This window comes from Enhydra lutris, unplaced genomic scaffold (genome assembly GCF_002288905.1).
Source record: "Enhydra lutris kenyoni isolate GAN:26980312 unplaced genomic scaffold, ASM228890v2 scaffoldscaffold47, whole genome shotgun sequence".
NCBI lineage: Eukaryota > Metazoa > Chordata > Mammalia > Carnivora > Mustelidae > Enhydra > Enhydra lutris.
Window position 1 is genome coordinate 10189133 of NW_019154131.1, and position 22693 is coordinate 10211825.

General features: G+C 35.0%; 1 protein-coding gene across 3 annotated transcripts in view; it reads right to left on the reverse strand.

Moving 5' to 3' along the window:
* Positions 1-22693, reverse strand: part of LOC111156621 (zinc finger DHHC-type containing 21) — a 51438-nt gene that overhangs the window by 25631 nt on the left and 3114 nt on the right. For 2 of the 3 annotated variants that reach the window (XM_022517615.1, XM_022517617.1), the window contains exons 2-5: positions 19538-19736; positions 18148-18246; positions 10649-10760; positions 7507-7645 (exon numbers count right to left, since the gene is read on the reverse strand). In XM_022517615.1, the coding sequence (XP_022373323.1) occupies positions 7507-7645; positions 10649-10760; positions 18148-18246; positions 19538-19691 (504 nt within the window). In that variant the 5' untranslated portion in view covers positions 19692-19736. The remainder of the gene's footprint in view (positions 1-7506; positions 7646-10648; positions 10761-18147; positions 18247-19537; positions 19737-22693) is intronic. The other variant, XM_022517616.1, reaches the window with a different exon arrangement.

The following is a 22693-nucleotide window of genomic DNA, read 5'->3' on the forward strand; positions in this document are numbered from 1 at the left end:
AATTGTGCTAATATCGCCACGAGAAAGATGCACAGTAATCATTAATACAATCTCCAAAGATAATTAGGGGCATCTGGGGATCTTTAGTTCATACCCCAAATAACTGAAAGGGTAACAATGTGAATTAACATGTTTCTGATACTACCTGGCCAGCTTTCCATACAAAGGGAAGAGATGGTTATGCTTTTGTTTGTTTTACAGAAAAATAAAAAAGACACAGGCAAAACCTTAGAAAAAAAAATTGATGGGGCAGGGCTGTTTAAAGACTATTCCACTACAAAAAATTTTTTTAAGATTTTATTTATTTATTTGACAGACAGAAATCACAAGTAGGCAGAGAAGCAGGCACTGAAAAAGGGGGAGGCAGGCTCCCTGCTGAGCAGAGAGCCCGATCGATGTGGGGCTCAATCCCAGGACCCTGGGATCATGACCTGAGCTGAAGGCAAAGGCTTTAACCCATTGAGCCACCCAGGCATCCCCCAAATATATATTTTTTTAATGTCAATGGTAATAATGGTGACTTCTGTATTGAAATTACTTGTAGTATTTTTCTACCTTATCATAAAAGTACAATAAATTAAGTATATCATTAAGAGAACTAATACAGTAAGAACAAGGTTCTATTATTTCACCTCAGAAATATTTACTACACAGTATATCAGTATTTTAGAACAGATTTGACCTTAAAAGCAATTATTTCAATTATTGCCTCTGGCCTTTAGTTCTACTCTTCGCCAACAGTGACTTCCTTCATCTCCTTATCTGGTTAATCTCTACTGTACTAAAAGTGCACCCCAAGCCTCATTCCCTATAGCACAACAGTTCTCAAATCCTATGGCTAGAGCTCACTTTCTGTACAACTCCACAGGATACCTTTTACATAGACTATGACATGACTGTTGCCTCCTGGAGTTGCACAGTTAAGCAACACGGATTAGAATCACTTGGGAAGTGGGGCATCTGTGTGGCTCAGTCAGTTAAGCACCAGACTTTTGGTTTCAACTCAGGTCCTGATCTCATGGCTCCTCAGATAGAGCCCAGAATGGAGCCTGAGCTCAGCAGGAGTCTGCTTGGATATTCTTTCCCTCTACCCCTTCTCCTGTGCGCTCTCTTTCAAATAAGTAAATCTTTAAAAAAAAAAAAAAAAAAAGAAAAAAAGAAAAGAAAAGAAAAGAATCTCTTGGGAAATAATTTTTTAAACAAAATGCTACTGCCAATATCATCTGTGAGGGAAACAGTTTTATGAGACTCACCTCAATAAGAACACTACGAAAAGCCATATAAAACCCAATTAATTAATAAATAAACAACTGAATGAAGACACTGGGAAGTAGCCAAACTAGCCAAGGCTTACAGGGCCAAGATCCAAGGGTACAGAAACACATTAAGGTGAGTCCTACATTCTGCATTGCTTTTTACCATAAGGGACTTGCCAATTCATCCCCAGTACGAAAGGTCAAGCATAAGCAGAGGCTCGGAGCTGTCTGTAACCTCACAGAGTTGGGAAAAGAACAAGGAAAAGGCATGATCCACAGTAAACACCTAAATTGTTCAGTTGAGTCTCATGAAGGGTTACGTCATAAGAGAGAAGGAAAACTGAAAGTAGTCCTTCACCAAGACAAAGTCCTGTAATCATAAATTGTTAGAAAACTTCAATAAATGTAATAAATGTCATGTTCAAAGGAACTGCTGTATTAAGACCAATGTTCTGTTATGTAACCTTAGAAATATTTGTCATATAAACCCTCTGTTGGATCAAGATGAGCCTTCTCTTTATTGCCTATCCAAAAAAATGTCACATGTCAGAAGAAAGGACTGAATATCTGGAAACTAAGACAGAAAAAAAAGCTAACAGAAACAGACCCATAAGTAGATCTCAATACTGAAACTGACACAGACATTAAAATAACTTTAATTAAAATGTTCAAAAGTATAGATGACAAATGGAAAATTTCACTAAAGGAGTTACCTATGAAAAAGTTATCAATGAAAATTTTGAATGTGAAAAATAAAACTGATTTAGTAACTCAGTAGAATGGTTTGACAGATTAGACAGCGCAGAAAAGGTGATCAGTAAGTCAGAATAATGGTCAGTAGAAAATGTCCACTCTGAAGGAGGAAAAAAAAGAAAATACAGAAAAGACTGAAAGGTATGCAGTACAGTGAGATCTCACGTACATAAAATCAGAATATCAGAAATGCAAAAGAAAAGTTTGGCAGAAGCAGTATTTGAAATAACATAAGCCAAGATATGTTTGTAACTTAAGGATGTTATCAAGCCAGAGATTCAAGAAATTATATAAACTCTCTCATAGGAGAAAAATGTGAAGAAGACAATGAAGCACATCACAGATTAACTGCTAAACTACAAAGACCAAAAAAAAAAAAAAAAAAAAAAAAGAAGAAGAAGAAGAAAGAAAGAAAGAAAGAAAAGGAATTGCAGTCCAAGGTGGTGACATACAAGCTCCTGAACTCAACTCTTTTCATGGACACACTGAATCTACTGCTACATACGGAACAATTCTCTTTGAAAGAAATCCAGAAACTAGATGAGCAAATCCTACACAACACAACTATAGAAAAATCATCAAATCACAAAGGAAGAGAGCAAGAGAAGAACAAAAAATTATAAAATAGCTAGAAAACAATTAACAAAAGAGCAATATTAAGTGCATGCCTATCAATAATTACTTTAAATGTAAATGGGCTAAATTCTCCAATCAAAAACAAAGAATGGCTGAATGGATTAAAGAAAAAACCCTCAACAATATGGTGTCTATGAGAGATTCACTTTGGCTTTAAGGACACACAGACTGCAAGTGAAAGATGGAAACAGATATTCCATGTAAATGGAAACCAAAAGCAATCAGAAGCAGCTATACTTTTATACCAATCAAAACGGACTAAAGTCAAAGACTATAATGAGAAACAAGGAAGGTCAACATAATGATAAAGGGATTGGTCCAATAAGAGGATTAATATTCATAAATATTTATGCAAACACCTAAATACATAAAGCAAATATTAACAGACCTGAAGGGAGAAATAGAGAGCAAAACAATAATGGCAGGGGCTTTAATACTTGAGTTTCAACAATGGATAGATCATCTAGATAGAAAATTAACAAGGAAACACTGGACTTAAACTACATATTCGATCAGACAGACATTTATAGACCCTCCCATACAACAGCAGGAGAATACACACTCTTCTCAAACATACATAAAATACTCTCCAGGAGAGATCATATGTTTAGGCCACAAAACAAGTCTTATTAATAAATTTAAGATGACTGAAATTGTATCAAACATCTTTTCTAAGAATGGTAGGAAACTAGAAATCAATTATAAGAAAAAACTGGAAAATTCAAAATTCACAAATATGTGGAGATTAAACAACATATTACTGAACAACAAATGGGCCAGAGAAGAAATCAAAACAAATCAAAAAATATTTTGAGGCAAATGAAAGTAGAAACTAAACACACAACAATTTAGGAGATGCACCAAAAGCAATTCTGAGAGAGGTTCACAGCAGCAAATACCTACCTGAGGAAAAAAGAGAGGTCTCAAAGTACCTAACTTTATACCTCAAGGAACTAGGGTGGACACACACACACACACACACACACAGGAAGAACAAAGCCAAAAGTTAGTAGAAGGAAAGAAATAACAAAGATAAGAACAAAAGTAAATGAAATAGGGACTAAAAAGAAAACAGAAAAGATTAAGGAAACTAAAAGCAGATTCTTTGAAAAGATAAACAAAATAGACAAATCTTTAGCAAATTAATATAAATCATTCTCAAACTATTAAAAAAATTGAAGGAGGAATCCTTTCAAAATCATTTTACAAGACCTGCATTAAACTGTTATCAAAATCAGACAACATTCGAAGAAAAGAAAATCACAGGACAAAATCCCTGATGAACAGAGATGTAAAAATCCTCCACAAAATATTAGTAAACTGAATTCAATAAAATGTTTTAAAAAAATCATACACCATGACCAAGTAGGATTTATTCCAAGGATACAAGAATGGTTCAACATCTGCAAAACAACCAACATGATACACATTAATGAAATGGGGGAAAAAAAGAATCAAAATCATCTCAATAGATGCAGAAAAAGCATTCTACAAAATTCAACATCCACTCATGATAAAAAGTCTTAAATTAGGTGAAGAAGGAATATATCTCTACATAATAAAGGCCATATATGACAAGCCCAGAGAAACATCATACTCAACAACAAAAAGTTGAAAGCTTTTCCTGCAGGACCAGGAACAAGACAAGAAAGGCCATTTTCACCACTTTTATTCAACTGAGTACTGCTAGTCATAGCAATAAGGCAAGAAAAAAAATAGAAAGTATCCAAATTAGAAAAGAAGTAAAACTGCCCTTCTTTGCAGATAACATGATATATACAGAAAACCTAAAGACTCCACCAAAATCTGTTAGAACTAGTGAATTAATTCAGTAAAGCTGCAGGATAATAAATCAATATAAAAATATTAGTTGTGTATCTGTTATTTCAGGACCCCTGAAATCATGACCTGAGACAAAGGCAGAAACTTAACCAACTATGCTATCCAGGCAAAAAACAGTAATTATTCCTCTAACTGGTAGAATTTTTTCAAAGTTTCTACCTTTCATTTGGAAAGGGAAATCAGTTTGTAAGTTCAAATATGCTAATCCTTCAGAAAATAATGTATTTTTGGGTACAGAAATTTCTTTAATTTGTCATCAGTCTCCCAACAATACTATCACACAGTCTGTAAAATTTTCATAAAAATTAATAGGCCAGGGGCTCCTCGGTGATTCATTTGGTTGGGCACCTGACTCTTGGTTTCAGCTCAAGTCATGACAGGGTCCTGAGATTGAGCCCCATGTCGGGCTCTGCATTCAGCAGGGAGTCTGCTCCTCCCCTCTTCACTCTCTCTCTCTCAAATAAATAAATAAATCTTTTAAAAAATCAATAGGCCAAAGGAAAACTGTTTCCTCCTTCCAAGAGCTTTTATAAAAGTCAAACATAACATAAACTGAACACCTATTATATATCAGATACTTTTACATGTGTTACCTCATTTAATCTCTTATTAGTCACCTTTTCCAAAAGAGAACATTGTAATTCAGAATGGTTAAACATGGTGTCAAAGATTATACATATAATAACAAAAGCCAGGCTTTGATCCTAGGTGTGTCTGTTTAACAAAGCCAAGATCATTCTACTACCAGGGTTGGCAAACTCAAAAACAGCCAGAGAGTTAATATTTTAGGTTTTTCGGACCATATGACCCTGTCACAGCTACTTAACTGTGCTGTTGTAGTCCAATAGCAACTATAAACAATATGGAAACAAAAGTAGCTGTGTTTCAGTAAAACTTTATTAATAAAAACAGAGAGTCAAATTGTCAATCCCTCCACTATACTACAATGCATCTCCTCCTAGAGAACCTCTATTAAGTTTTTATTAACATCACCAAATTGTATTGTATCTCTCTCTCCTTAAAAAATTATGACTTTCATCTTACTGGGCAATGTTATTTTAATGCTTTTCTTATTAGGCTCCATTATTTGAAACAGGTTACTCTTGGAGGAATACGTTTAGTCTTTTACATATTCTAACTATAATGTCAATTATATCAGAAATTAATCTATAAATAAGATGAAACACTTCTAAAACTATATTACTTGCATGCACTAACTTATCAGTGTGAAAATGTCAAACATCTGTATTTAAAGTTCTCCCTTTGAACTTTTTTCAGTTATTAGTATCTAATTTTAATTGTTCAATCTATATTTAATAAGCAAATCACCACAAGGCTCCACTAATATACACAGCCAAGCAACAAGAACAAATATCCTCTTTTAATTAAACAAAATGATCATAGATGGGAGTGCCTGGAAGGAGCAGTCAGTTAAGCATCCGACTCTTAGTTTCTGTTCAGGTCATGATCTCCAGGTTGTGAGATCAAACCTTGCATCAGGCTCTGTACTCAGCAAGGCATCTGCTTGGGACTCTCTCACCCTCTCTCTCTGCCCCTCCCCCTCACATATTCCCTATCTCTCTAAAATATATAAATAAATCTTTTTTTTTTTTTTTTTAATGATCATATATAAAAAAGTGACCTAAAAACACAGAACTCAAAGACCTTATTTTTTGGAAAGGCCCTTCACTCCCTTATTCCAAAATTTAATCATATGTGCCATCACTGAGATTGTTATTTTTAAGATTTAAACGGTATAAAATTGTATAAATAGGAAAGAAATATTCCCCTTGTCTACCCTACCTTCCTTCCTCGCACACACTTGTGCACCCTTGTGCACGCTGGCTTTCTGTTCTGCCTGTCGGCCTTTCTCTGACTTACACACACACACATACACACACACGCAGTGCATTTCAAAAACACAACCCAAGTCCAAATAATACACAAGATCAGGCTGAATAACAACTGCACACACAAAACACAGAAGATTCAAAAACATATGAACAAATTCAAATCCCAGCTCTACCACTAAAACCAGTTGAATAATTACTTACTAGCTTTGTGCCTTCAGTGACTACCTACTGAACCTCTATTAATCTGTTTGCTCATCTATAAAAATGGGGGAAAAGCATACCCCACCTCACGTGGTTGTTGTGGGCATTAAAGTGAATGGAAGCGGCAAGGCTACAGCATGGCGTTGATACGTACGTACGTAGTCAATACTTAAAACTTGCTCCTGCTCTTACTCCCATCACTACCTCCAACATCACCAATCTGGGACAAGCCTTACTAAGACCTGTTGTTATTCCTGTACAACATGGGAAGAGCACTGTTTCCAATGGTGTATATATAATAAGAACTTTTTAAAGGATCTTGCAAATTCTTCTTTTTGTTATTATTAAAAGTCAGAGGGGGAAAGACCTTTTTTTTTAAAAAATTTAACATTCCTTCGAGTGCCTTTAAAAATTAAAGTCTAGGGGCGCCTGGGTGGCTCAGTGGGTTAAGGCCTCTGCCTTCGGCTCAGGTCATGATCCCAGGGACCTGGGATCGAGCCCCGCATCGGGCTCTCTGCTCGGCAGGGAGCCTGCTTCCTCCTTTCTCTCTGCCTGCCTCTCTGCCTACTTGTGATCTCTGTCTGTCAAATAAATAAATAAAAAATCTTAAAAAAAAAAATTAAAGTCTATCTTTATACCTGAAAGGAAACAAGAAATTAACATTTTTCACTTACTCTCTCATTGTTGTAGGTATTTTTAAACCCAAACATATATACTGAAAGATCTAATGTGTTGCTTTTTCAAGAAAGTCACTCAACCCTAATAAATAATCATAAATGAATCTGGTTAAAAGGGAATGGCAGATTAGGGCCTACTTTCTCAATCCCAACATATTTTAAAATTCACCAAGTTTGGAGTTTATTTTTGTTGCTTTTTGTTTTCAATCTTCTGCACTTAAAGGAACCCCATGTTAATAACTGTATGCCACAGTCATTCTAACATTAGTGGATATAAACATTTCTTACCAAGTTATGCTTTTTTACTGGAAGAAAGTAATAATAGTGGCAGAAAGAAAACATCAGAGCGTAGGAAGTAAGAAGTTCCGTGTAGAAACACAACTGCAGAAAAAGCCAATGATTATCTTCACCAACACAATTGTTAATCCTGAAGAAAAAAGGAAAACAGAAATAATATTTTAAACTTTAATAAGATGTTCACCTCAGGACCGGTAAAAACTGAAAATAAACACAAACAACTTTATATAGGCTTGACTTTATGGAGATCCGCTAATGCCACTGAAACCTACAAGCAAACAGTACACAGCAACAGACAGACTCTAAATATGCCACCTCGCATTTGCAAAGCACTCTCTACTTTACAAAGGAAGTCCATGGATACGGCTGCCTTCAACTCACAACCACCCGGTGTGGCAGGAAGAGCAGATGGCAGTCTCCTCGTTTCATTGGTATGGAAACAGGAACAAAAGAGTGAAGACACTTGCCAGAGGAAGCGAAAGTAGCCAAGAGAACAAGAACCTTCTTCTGTATATTGCTCTCCCATTACAGCATCCCAGCTGCGGAGAGCAATTTGAATGATTCAAAGTCAGAGGACTGAAACCTGCCACTCTGACCTTCCTGCTAAGCATCCCCTTCTTACTTTTCAATTCTGCCCTTTGTCGCTAAAAATAAATGTATATACCCACAAGTATTTACAAATTCTTAGAGCTACACTTCCACCATGACAACAGGGAATCACAGCTAGGAAAAATAATTAATGTGATAATCCTAAAATTTTCAAGTCTAATGCAGGTTGAAAACTGCACCATTCCAAATTTTCAGAATATTTTACAATTCCCACAGATAACCCTAGTTCAAAACAATAACTTACCTTGCTCAAATGTTTTCATTTCATTATAGCATTATACTGCTATTGTTTGGGGGGGAAAAGATATAACTGGTTCACTGCTAACAAACTGTTATTTCAAAAGTGTATCATTAAAATATTTTTTTAACTCAGATATAGAACTAAATCCAAAACCCAAAGAGGCATTTCCTAAACTTAAGAGCTCATGCTTTGTAAACCAGGAAAGTTCCTGCATATGGTGACTTGCAAGGGGGGGTCTTCACAGAAGTGCGTTCATGTGTGCCCTCAAACATACTCTCCAACAGCTGTGACTTCAAACACTTCTCCTCGTCCCATCCTCCTTGACCCCACCTGCTTTAATGATGGCATTCTTAACCAGAGAGCTCTGAGCAACATGAAGATACTCAGTCTATACATAAGAGTTCTCTTGGTAGCAAGCTATTCAAGGGGCCAGAAAGAGAGAAAAGCTCCAGGTGAACTGAGAACTGACCTTCAAATCTAAAGCTGTTAGGCAGTGAAGAAATGCAGTTTCTGAAAATATAAAAAATTTTCCCTGCTTTCATTTCACACTGTCCATTTTCCTTACCCTGTGACTACCTTGGCAATGCCCTATTAAGGAATTCAATCACCAAAGTCCCTTGGATCTATTCAAGGCCTCTGATCTACCCTCCCTCCTTCCCTACCTTCAACTCCTTCTACTTCCACTTTTCTTCCCACAAGTACTCTGAGAAGTTGAAAACCCACGGAACAGGCGGACAAACAGAGAGCTCACCCGAATCTTGGAATTTAGATTAACAGCACATTTTTCTGTCACCAAGTTAAGCTCTATTCCTTAAAAATAAAGAAAGGATGTCGCTAATCTCTACAGGACCAAAACATCTCTTAGTTGATTATTTTTTAAGCTTAAACTCCAGCATTCTTTTAAAAGGAAGTATCAATATCCAACCATAACATGAACATTTATTATATTCTTAATCAGAAACATTGCTCTAAAAAAGGTTACACAATTGAGTTTTTCAGTGTGGTTACTACTTGCCTAATAATACATGTTTTACCTAGCCTTTTGTTTTTTAATGTATTACTATAGTAATTGTAAACAGATCACTGAGGTTTAGGAAGTCACTTGAGAATTTGTTTAAATTCAAGGCACATTTCTTAAACATCAGCTATATATTATACACTATACTATCCCATTGATGGACTTAAACAATTTGAAACTTCTTTTATATAATAACAAAATGCTTTTATCTAAAATGCTTTTATTTTTCCTAATCTCAGGAAATTACCTTCTGTTTAAATAATCAGTTTACGGTAAAAATCAAATTTTCACGAAAAGCTTGCAAACATTAACTTGTGCTAGCAGAGTGAAGTCATCAAAAACATGGGAAACTCTAAATTGGTCAGCATCATTTGGGAAAGCTAAACTCCATCAAGGAGTCAACTATAGATAAATGCAGTGATAAATTTAAGAAGCCCATTGTGCAGTTTACTTTGTATATGTGCCTGTATGTGTGTACAAACATAAATATATATGTATTTAGATATATTTACAAAGTGCTACACTATACTAGTTTAAATATTTATACAGAGATCCCATGCTAGGAAAACAGAATTAAATACAATATCTTGTTCACAGATTTTTGTGACAGCTTTGAAATGAGATACAATGCAGAATTCTCACAGCATTTGTTTTCAACATTCTTTTTCTCAACTGAACTGTTTTTAAAAATATTACAAGAGAGCCCCCTATTGACCAAAAATGTTGGTTCAGTGGAATCAGCTAACTACCACGGACACAGATCGAGCTCACATGTAACCTTAATACCTGCGTCCAATACACAATATTGAAAAAAGCTTACAGGGGTAAAGATGAGGTTATCAGGGTATCTGAGATGTGTTATTCTTTAATTAAACAACTGGAAAGGGAAATACAAACCATGCAATGTATATGGTTTATTACAGTTAGAGACAATAACAGCTATTATTTGCTTTTTATGTGTCAGATACTCACTACAATGGTTTACATACATTGCCTCATTGAATACAACCATCTTAGGTCTCTTGTACATGTGGGTGCATCTGAATGTCAGTTTTCTGCTCCAATGCCTCTTTGTTAGAAAAGACAGGATCTCTGTGCAAAAATGACTTTGGCAGTTGATAGTACCTGATAGAATAAAGCTATCCTTACTGAAGGATTTTTTTTTAAACTGCATGACTTTAACATAACTTTTATTTAAATCTGCTAAGTACTAAGATTTCTTTTTTACTATTTCTTTTTCTAAAAGTAAATCATAGATTTCTTACCATGGACAGTGATGATCCATTCTCCTAACACAGTGGCCGCAGCGGCTACAGTGATGGGAACGCTTTGGTCTCATCAAATTACATTTGTTACATAATTCCCAGAACTCCCGTTCTAGAGAAGGAAATTAAAATCCATTTAATAAAGGCAAATGAGTAATGTTGAAATTTAGCAACAACAGTTTAGATTTTTACAGGAAGTCTTCGATATATGTGTCCAAGAGATTTTTCTTCTGCTACATCTTCACTGTAGAAGAGTTTGCCATAAATAATGCTTCTCTATTCTATGCATGTCTTACTCTATACATTCCTAATTTTAAACACTATAATAGTTAAGACACCATTAATGTTAAACTGAGGGATAGAAAATAATGTATTTGGGTTATGGACATAATTGCTATAAGTAAAATTTGATAACAAAACCCAAAAGTACAACCAAATTATTACATGAAAATAGAATTTCATGTAAACAAATTAATTTCTCAAAATTTTATTAAAGACTCTAAAGAAGAAATAATACTGAATCCTAGTCTCATTGACTAAGAAGTCAAAATCAATCCTATGAGACAACTGCGTGGCTCAGTCAGTTGAGCATCTGCCTTGGGCTCAGATCATGATCTCAGGGTCCCAGGATCAAGCCCTGCATTGGGCTCCCTGCTCAGCAGGGAATCTAGCTTCTCCCTCTCTCTCTGCCTCTCTTCCAGCTTGTGCTCACTTTCTCTCTCTCTTGCTTACTTGCTCAAATAAATGAATAAAAGCTTTTAAAAATAAATCAATCCCATAAACTCATTAGAAAAACAAAGATAGCATTCTCATCCCCTAACCATTTTATGTTTTTTTAATATCAGTGAATTCATTTGGGAGTGTTTATGGGAGATGGTTGGAAAAGGGTTTCAGACAGGTTTAGGAGGAATTAGAATGATTTCAGAAGTAAAGAAGATTACAAGAAAGTTATTATTTAATGGAAATAAGGGAGTTCTTTACCAAACTCTTTCTTACCACCAAGGAGCAATTTCTTTTACCTTGTAATTAAAGAGCACACATTTAAGTTTTGTGCTAAAAACATTAAGTTTACAGACATAAAAAGTCATTTATTTCCATTATAAACCCTTCTAATCAGATCTATAAGAACTATATGAAAGTCATCTACCAAGACAACTGCTTTATTATACAGAATGTATCTATTTCATATTTGTTGAAATGGAACTTTACTTTTACAAAATTCTTAAACCTTCCATCACTTATATTTAAACTACACTCTAACCTTGTTAAAAGCATGGGTATAGTAATATCAACCTAATTCCCATTTTGAGCGAATATTCGTATATGCAAAGTATGATCCTAGCACATAGTAGGTGGTCATTAAATACTTGCTAAAGTATGAATTTTTAAAAACGAAAGATTCTAAATGTAAGTAAAAGAAGATAATAGTAGGTAGTATTCAATTTTCTAAAAGATACCTTATTTTAATTCCATTATTTTAGTTTAATGACCAGGAGTAAAATCAATATACTGGAATTTTATAGAGTGAAGTATTAGGAAAACATTCTGCATAGAAGAAATCAATAATAATGATAATAATAACAATAATATCAAATTAATTGTTCCAATAATATTAAAGTTGAGAAATTAACTTTTGCATTTAAAATTTCTTTTTTAAAATTATTTAAATTCAATTTCCTTAACATATCTTATATTATTAGTTTCAGGGCTAGAATTTGGTGATTCGTCAGTTGCAAATCACACCCAATGCTCAACACATCATGTGCCCTCCTTAATGCCCATCAGCCAGTTACCCCATCTGCCCACACACCACCCCCTCCAGCAACCCTCAATTTATTTCCTAAAGATCCTCTTTCATTTCTTACTTACGTTCTTATTTTAATAAAAACTTCCATGAGAAAGCAACATTAAAGTTTAATTTAGATAGTTAAACTAGTATTATTTAACTGTAACTGAAATGAAAACTCATTTCATATGTAGCACAATACAGTGTCATAAGCAGATGCTTTTCCCACTTAGCTAGATGCTCCCAAACATCCCAGTGTTAAAACTCTGAATTCACATATTGCAAGGAATATATTCAGGAAGCAGACTCCCTCTGATGAGCCAATTTTCATTAAAAGACAACAGAAAAACTTCAGTTTTTAAACCAGTGCCTTAAAATATAAATATGGCATATTCATTACTGGTCATTTCAGCATATGATGTTCTAGAGAGTAAAATTTTTTATTTCATACTTGACATGTTGTGTCCTCGGAAAAGAAGACAGCATTTGGTTACAGCGAGAGAAATCCTGTAATTGTGTAGTCTAGACCATGGGGTGGCAAACTATAGTCCACAGGCAAATCCAGGCCACCACCTGTTTTCATGGGCTAAGAATGGTTTTTACAATTTTCAACAACTGAAAATAAGAATGTGTGATATGCAAAATCTTGAAATTCAAATTCCAGTGTCCACACATAAAGTTTTATCTGAACACAGCTCAAATGAACACCCATTCATTTACATTTTCCCTATGGCTGCTTTTGGGCTGCAACGGCAGAGCTAAGAGGCTCTGAAAGAGACTGTACAGTCTGTAAAGCTGAAAATACTTACTATCTGGATGTGTACAGTGAGGAAGAGTTTGCCAATCTATGGTCTGGATCATAAGTTTGTTTAAAGAAAGAGCCTAAGCCATTCCACTGGCTAAACTTAAGATACTATACAAGCATCTAAAATGGCTTTGAAAACTCACCATTTTCTCACACATACATACCCCAACTGTTCAGAGAACAAAGAAAAGAATCACTTTTTTAAATACCTAGAAAGTTAACTAAAGTATCATCTATGTTTTTGCCTTATATAGCAAGAAAAAAAAAATCCATCCATTTTAACCTACCCCACATAGCTAAGAAACCATTTCTTGCTCTTCTCCCTTTCCTTCTTTAGGTTTATTCATTCCAAATGTGACCTTGGTGACTAATATATTCTGATGTCTGAAAAATTTTGTACTAGCCATCTAACATAAAATAAAAGCCTATAGGGAAAAAAATCAGAAGGCAAAATGCCATCTGTAAGTGATGAAAATAAAAATTTTAAATTAAAAAAAAAAAAAAAGCCCATGAGAGAGAGAATTCAATTGCTAATTTATGGTAGCTACAGAAAAATTGACAACCGACTTTTTTTTAAAGGAAAGAAAAACTGAAAAGTGACTTTTTTTAGAGGAAAAAAAAAATCAAAACATAAGACAAATCAAAGAAAAGACAAACCCCATAAATGCCTGGGTAAACCTAAATAAGTAACCTAAGTAAACAGTATTGCACTCTGTAGCAAGGATGCTCTTAATGCTGTAAATGCATGAATAAATACAAAGCAAGATTTGGTTTTGTTTAGCTATCCCTCAGAAAGAAAGGAATCACCTTCTATTTAAGACTTTTAAAAGCCTTACGTATTAGGCTCTCTCAATTACTGTATTTCAAATCACAAAGTAATGTTTTAGGAAGAAAATATAACCTGAAACGATGAAAATCAATACAACACTTGGCTCTTCACAGAGGTTCCCTGACAGAATCACTTGCCAATACAGAAAATAAACGGCAGTAAGTCTCTAAAACAGATCTCCTTTAAAAAGCAATATAAGAAATAGGGAGGGGAGCAAAACTACAGGAGGAAACATGACCCTAAGCATTAAAGCACAAGTGTCCCTACCATTGGGGCAAAATTTCAACGGACATGAACACACAAATTTTACACATGCCACATTTTTTTTTTTCAAACTTGGAAGATTTTGCTCTGTAATAGGGTGACTACTTGAAGTGGCTCTAATGATGATAAAAACACTGAAGTCAAACATGTGAGTTAAGAGCTTGATGAAGATATTCTAGGGGCGCCTGGCTCAGGTGGTTAAGCTTCTGCCTTCGGCTCAGGTCATGATCTCAGGGTCCTGGAATTGAGCCCCATGTCAGGCTCTCTGCTCAGCGGGGAGCCTGCTTCTCCTTCTCCCTCTGCCCCATCTCACTGCTTGTGCTCTCTCACTCTAATAAATAAATAAAATCTTGAAAAAAAAAGTTCTAAAATTGACTGTGGTAGGACCCCTGGCTAGCTCAGTAAATAGAGCACACAACTCTTATCTCTGGGTTATGAGTTCAAGCCCCACCTTGAATGTAGAGTTTCCATACATACATAACTACATAACACTGATTGTGGTAATGGTTGTACAACTCTGTGGACATAAACAAGCCACTAAACTGTCTATCTAAAATGGGTAAATCATATGATGTATGAATTATACTCAATAAAGCTGTTTTATTAAGGTTAAGAGATTGAATAAAATCATTTCATAAAACTTGAAAATGACATAAAGTAATATTTCTATATTTCAAACATGCATGGGATTAATTGAATATAAATAAACATTTAATTATTTCATTTGACTATTTCATCTACATCCCAAGAACTTTATAAAAATCAAATTCTGGGGATCTTTGTGTGGGACAGAGGAACATCCTCTTATATTCAAACTGCCTCATATATTTGGCAGGTTACATAGATACTAGATTTATTTAAAATCTGTTTTTTTTTTTTTAAAAGAAAGTCATGTAAACTATGTCAGAGTAATTCAACTAACACGTGGTTAAAATCAAAAGTATTAGGGCTTAAGTTTCCTTTCCTAAAGAATTCAATTATATGAAACTGCTCAACCTTAAAACAATGATGATAAATGTCACTTTTTATAGACCCAACTCTCTAGTCGTGCTATGTTATTTTTTTCACTGTTAAAATTTTGTATTTTTTACTAAGTTAAAACCATATTTACAAAATGATCAGAAAATCAGCACAAGGCACATGATGACTTCAATTTTTCCCAGAATCAAAGCAAAGGTGAATAAAGGGCTAAAATTATTAATCTCAATATAGACACGTGGTAAAAGAGGATGGAGACAAGTATTTGAGTGTCACAGCAGCTCTATAACAACTCACTCTGTGACCTAGAGAGGACAATCTACACTTGATTATTCAGTCAAACTATCTCCTGCAATTACCATGAGAATCAAATGACAGGAACTAGTAAAAGACTTTGGAGACATTAAAATACAATAAATGAATGTATTTTTTTCTTCAACTAGGCAAAAGTTAAGTCTTTGGGACTCAGTGGAAAAAACTAGGCCAAATGTCAACTGAGATCAGAGAGAATGCAGACAAACAGCAGCAAGGTAACATGGAGTCTTCCATCACCAGGGTCTATAAACTAAAGGTAACAGGGTGGTTTCCTGTAGATTCAATTAGGCATACAGACATCATTTGTTTAGTATTCATCTAAAACCAATGTTTGTAAAATTTTTAATTAGTTGTTAGCTTTTTTTTAAATCATAAAAGTTCTCTCAAAAACTGCAATTCTGGGTCGCCTGGGTGGCTCAGTTGGTTGGGTGACTGCCTTCAGCTCAAGTCATGATACCAGAGTCCTGGGATCGAGTCCCACATCAGGCTTCCAGCTCCATGGGGAGTCTGCTTCTCCCTCTGACCTCCCCTCTCATGCTCTCTCACTCTGTCTCTCTATCTCTCTTAAACAAATAAATAAAATCCTTAAAAACAAAAACAAAAACATAAACAAAAACAAACAAAAAAACCCTCCAATTCTCTGTTTTCTCTTTAAAAATTATAAGATCTATGAATACCAGGCCTATGAGACAATTTCCCTATAGCTGCTACTTTTGGATATGAGATTTTCAATATGAAAACGGTTCTTTCTTGGCCCCCTCTCACTGATGAGCAGTATCTGATCCATGTAGGCATTTGAGTGTTTGACCACTGCACGCTGAAGATTTCATCAGAAATGGGTCCTTTTTTCTTTAATGTTCAATTGGCCACCACATTACACATCATTAGTTTCTGATGTAGTGTTCAATGATTCATGAGTTGCATATAACACCCAGTGCTCATCACAAAACGGTCCTGAGTTAGAAAAGGGTTGCTTCTCTAATTTTCTGGAAACACTGGGCTCTAGAGTTGAAGGAGGCAATACATTCACCAACATGTTAGAGAGCCTTTCTTTGGGTTAGGCTAGTTGAAAAAAGAGATTCAGTACAAGTTGCAGACTGCCATTGTCCGCGCCCAAACACACACAAAAACTAACTGCCAGTGATAAGGCTTCTATAAGGGAATAGAAACGAAATACTCCAACAGTTCTCAGGAACTTCTATAGTCACGTAAACATTAGTGTCGTATCACTCCCATTTAATCATTAAACTTGAAAGGCCACGTAAATCCCTAAATGATGGGTTTCAAAAAACAACATTCAGGAACTCAAGGGAGGCTCCCTTAGTGACTTGCCACTAATCTAATTTCAGAAGGAATTAATAGGCTCCCCAATTTTTTATACACTGGAATCACCTGAAATCTTTGAAAAATGCTGATATCTAGCTCCTAGCTCCATGTTATGATTTAATTAATACGGGATCGGGATCAGGACACTGAGATTTTTAAAAGCTCCCCCCGCGACTCTAATGTCTAATGTCCGCAAGGTCGGAAAGCATGAAACACTATAGAAAGTATTCTGGTTCTCTAGTGTCCAACAAAATCATAGAAATGTCTCCTTAGAAGAAAGTACAGACAGTTCTCAAAGCTGGTAGACCAAATGATCAAAAAGTGAAACTGAGGAAAGAGGGTTCCTGAGGTTTACTACACCTGGCACGTAATAAAACAAGCGATACATTTCGATTCATTTTCGTGGTTCAAATGGTTATTTTGCAATAAGGTGACCCAAAACCAACTTCAACTGACACTAGAATAAAAAACTTTCAATTTTTCACTGAATTGTCAGAACCCGGAAAAATACAGGCAACGGTATCATTATACTACAAATATTTATGCTAAGCAATATTCTATTTATAATATCACCAAGAGAGAGGCACCATCAAAAAGATTCCTTTATTAAATAAAAATGTATCAGGTATTTATGTATCATTCAACAAGCATTTACCAAGCAAGATCTACTAAGTGACAGAGATGGGCACTAAGGATAGAGCACTGAACAAATGAAGAAAACAAAACAATATCGATATCCTATGCAGAGGCTGCACAGATCTAGGGTGTGAGAAGAGAAAAACAAATAAACTACAAATAAGAGGTAGGGAGTGGGGGATACCGGGGACCAGCTGGGCTTTGCAATTTTAAATAAAGAAGTCTAGGGGAGACTGGGTGGTTCAGTGGGCTAAGCATCTGCCTTCGGCTCACGTCATGATCCCAGGGTCCTGGGATCAAGCCCCCCATCAGGCTCTCTGCTCAGCAGGGATCCTGCTTCCCCCTCTCTCTCTGCCTGCCTCTCTGCCTACTTGTGATCTCGGTCAAATAAATAAAATCTTAAAAAAAAAAGAAAAGAAGTCTAGAAAGGAAACAGAGAAGAGACTTGAGAGCGGTGTTAGAGGACATATATAATGAATACGTGCTGAAGGCCATAAAGTACATTCACGAAGGTAATAATGCCAAGAGAGCAAAAGTGACCAATCTGAAGAGCGCCATACCTCCATGTGGAATCTTAGGGTTCTCAGGGAGTCTTCCAGGATCAGTAAATGAGGCCCTCACTAAAGCAACCAGACAAAATATGGCAATGCCATAGAATACTTGGAAATAAATGAGAAAGTTAAGTAAATGAAATTAGTTATTCATTCTTTAAAACATTTTATCAAGAAACATATTCAAAGTTTAAATGCATGTTTTAATTAATGCCATCAGAATAATTTTCAAAACGAAAATGGAAAAATTAAATGATTAAATAAAATAATTAAACATTCATTTCATTCATCAAATAATACTGCCAACAGGACTATCTCATACATATTAACTTTAAATATTATTTTGCATAATAAATGATAAACTTGTTATAAATCAGATTTTTTATTAACAGAGATTCCTTGTCAATAATGGCATAAATGAATGGGCTCCCTTTTAATTACTACATGTACAAATATATATTTGACAGAATCAAAGGAGCATTTTAAAACCCATCCTACAATTAAACTTTTTCATTACCTCTAATTGGTTATCTTCCAAATTATTTTGAGTTAGAGACATTCAATTGCTCCTTTTCATAGAGCCTATGCTATTAATGTAATGTGAAAATAAAGATTCCAGGAATTTTGAGTTTTTAAAAGAAGACCTAGAAAAATAACAGTAAGGAAAAAGAGACTCATTCATTATAATTCAACCTTTTAAATGAATAAAAAAATGGGCATTTGGCAGAGGAGGGGGAAGACTCCACAACAGTAGTAGGAAATTCAGTTTGAGGGCTAAATCCAGGACTGACTACATGGTACTGGTCAGTTTTATCACTTGTATAACAGAGATTATATTTCCCATAGCATTTGTGAGGCCAAAAGGACATAATGTACAAGGAAACTGCTAATGCCATGTACATGTAAAATATATCATTTCAATCTTATTCTTTTAATCACAAGCAAACCATCACCAAATGAAACTATAGCAGAAAATAATTATCCAGAAGTTCAAAGTATTATCATAATCAACATGATAATCAACAATTTTTGTAACATGAAATTCCCATTTCTCAGTAACGTATATCATCTACATTCTTAAAATTCCTTCCACATTTGAAATAAGTCCACAATAGAAACATTAAAAATACACACGACACACATAAAATAGCACTATTGTGCCAGTTTCAATTTAAACAAGTTGACCTTTATATATTTCACAGTTAGATATGGAGATGCCACATTTATCCAACCCTGCAAAGTCTATAAAAGCCAGTCTTCTTTAAAATTTCCATAATTTGGTAAGTAACAATATTAATATCACTAATAATATTAAAAGGTTATCATAGTGAGACTATACTCTAAAAATATTCACAATGAGAAAACTACTTATATAAAGAAATAAATATCAGAAACTTACTTATTATTAATATGCCTGGAATATGTCCTTCTTCATAGTGAGGAAAGAGGACAATTTTGGGAATTAAAACAATATTGTATAACCAGACAAAGACAATCAAACCCATGCAGCACCAACCATGCGGGTCAACAACAAAGTGAATCCGGAGACCCATTTTGCAGTCCTACAACTGCGTGCCAACCCACAAGGAAAGACGATCCTAAGGAGAGGTGACAAAGAAAAAAGTTACTTATACAGAAAAAAAATCATTCGACTAAAACAAAACTACATTACTGGCAACTATAAAATGACACTGAGTTTTGTTTGTATATTTTTGACAAAATGAAACACATTGGAAAACAAAGAGAAGTTTCAGAGTATTCAAATTTCATCAAAATCTTCAAATAATTTAATTACAACTTTTACTATGAACTGCTACCATAGAGGATGAATTGGCAATAGCTTCTGGAGCTAAATACAAGACTGTCCTCAACCCAGCAATTCCATGTGTCAACCCAAGAGAAGTGAGACACATATCAAGAGATAGATTATTAGATCTATCTAATGATTATTAGATAAGATCAGATCTAATGATCATTAGTCCTAATCATTAGACTAACTGATGGTCATCCAAAATAGTGGTCCTCCTGTGGTGGGAGGGGCGTTTATCAACTGCAAAAGGACATAAGGGAAACTTTGAAGGTCTAGAGTTGTTCTATATCTTGACCTGGGTGGTGCTTCATGGGTATTCACATATGTAAAAATTCACAGTGCTGTACACTGAAGATTTGTGCGATTTATTTTAAACCACAAAACAATGCCTAATCATTTTTGAAAAATCATAATAAAAAGCAGAAACTAATCACAAATTGCCAAAAATATTCAAATTCACAGAATGAAGCTCAACTAATCTTGCTATTACCAACTCAAGAAGAAATGGGCTTTTTCCATACGAGTGTTAACAAAATGCTCATCGACCTCCCAGTGAGACACTTAAAGTTGATAGTTCTATGTTTATGGTATCAGAACAAGTGATTTAAAATACATGTCTACCTTAGTAGATATAATTTATAAAGCTTGAACAGGAAATTACTCTATAAGGTCAAGAGAGCACCTTTTACATAAAATACAATGGAATAATTCAATAATAAACTAGGACAGTGTTTCTCAAACCTGTAAGCAAACCAGAATCAACTGAGGAGCTTTTTAAAAATACTTATTCCCAGGCCCCGTTCCAGATCTACTGAATCATAACTGTTTATGGAATAAAAGCTAAAAAACCAATAAAATGTCTTAAAATGTTCCCCAGATGTCTCTGACAGAGCAGACTGGTGTCTAGAAGCTACTGATCCAAAAGCTTCCCTCAGACTTCAATGCTAGGGCAAGGAGTTGAACTCAGTTCAACAAATCTATTCACGGAGCCACCACAACATATCAGTTACTATAGATACAATGATGAGTGAGTTGTGGTCTTTGCCCAAAGTAACTAACAGTCTACTGGGGAAAAGAGTCATAAAAATGGGCTTAATACAACATGTGACATTTCAGAGATGTGGACAAGATGTCACTAGAGGCCTGGAGGATGGGGACTAGTTAAGTTAGGGCAAGACTTCCTGCAGGTGGTAAAATCTGAGTTCAGTTTCTAAAGATGGGTAAAAGTTATCCAAGCAAAGAAAAGTGGCAACAGTATGGCGAACAGACGGAAGAACAGGAGGTATACAAGAGTAAACATTGTAGGAGATATTACAAATTGCCTTCCTACGTCATAAAGCTCATAGTGGAGAGTGAGGGGTGAGAAATAAGGGGCTACGTCATGAAGGACACAAAGATGCCACATTAGAATGCTAAGACTTTATTCGTAGGCACTGGAAAGTTCCTGATGCAGGAAGTTAACATGAGATTTATAACTTTAAATGAAGTATTGAAGCTCTAGTGTCAAGGATAAAATTAAAGATCAGTTAGACTAAGGAAAGACAAAAGCCAAAAGTAGGTTTGGAGAAGAGATCAACTGAGGAAATAGTTACAATCAAACCAGTATGTTTTACTAACTGACTGGATATTAGGGATGACAGAGGAAAGACTCAAGAACGACTTCCAAATTGTCATCTTCTATCCCTCACTATGATCAGTTGGAGAGCCTCAGGGTCCTGGCCCTTAGAGGTCATGCCAATGTTCTTTAAAGCTACAAAGCTACAGGGACAAAGAGAAAAAGAAAGATTTAGGATTAGCTAATTTTAAAGTAATACCCTGATCCTATCATCTTTAGAACATGCAAATATAGGAGCAGCAGGGGAAAAAACAAAACAAAACCTCAAATGCAACACTATTCAACTGTTTAAATCAGATATGGTCTAAATTAGTCCTTATGAACGAATTTTAAAATAGGAATAGCACCTAGGCTTTTAAAAAAAGTAAAATTTGACCTTCATTACCTTTTAATTAGAAAATTAAAAGAACTATCAGTTATCCTAAAAGTGAGGAAAGTCACAGAGGATAAATTATACTGTTTAATTTACTGGGTATCTTGGTTTTAAAAAACTAAAGGAGCTCAAATACAAATGATAAGCTGTCTGCATAGCTAAAATGAGAAACATTAAAAAGAATGTTTATTTTTACAGTCTTGCCAACCATCAAGTGCCAAAAGAAATGACAGAAGGCTCTGTCTCTCAACATGTTCAATATTATTAACTTCATGTACCTTCTTCCTTGTAATATTTCAGTTCCAGTCAGGACTAAGAAACAGACCACGAGTTCCAAGCATCACAAAGAAGAGAGAACTTCACTACTTATTTCTAAATTTATTAATATTACAAGCAGAAAAGCATACAAGCCAGGAAAACAAGCAGCAGAATTCTCAAACACTCATTCATATTTTTGAACTCTATTTGTACTCTCCTCTACCAGAAAATAAAGAGTTTTTCTTAGGAGATTCCTGACAACTGAAAATACTAGACACTGAAAAGTAGAGTAAAGGGTTTCTGATTTTCCTAAGTGTGAGCATATACAGACAACAAGTTCTAAGAGAACAAGCATCCCCAAGGAAACACAAGCAGAGAAAAGAAAAACATAACAATGAATAAATAAGATGTTGAATTGTTTTTTAAATACCTGATGAGTGAAAATTAGTGTCACATAAGCTTTACAGCTAGACTGTAGAGAAGCGAACAGTAGTCTTCC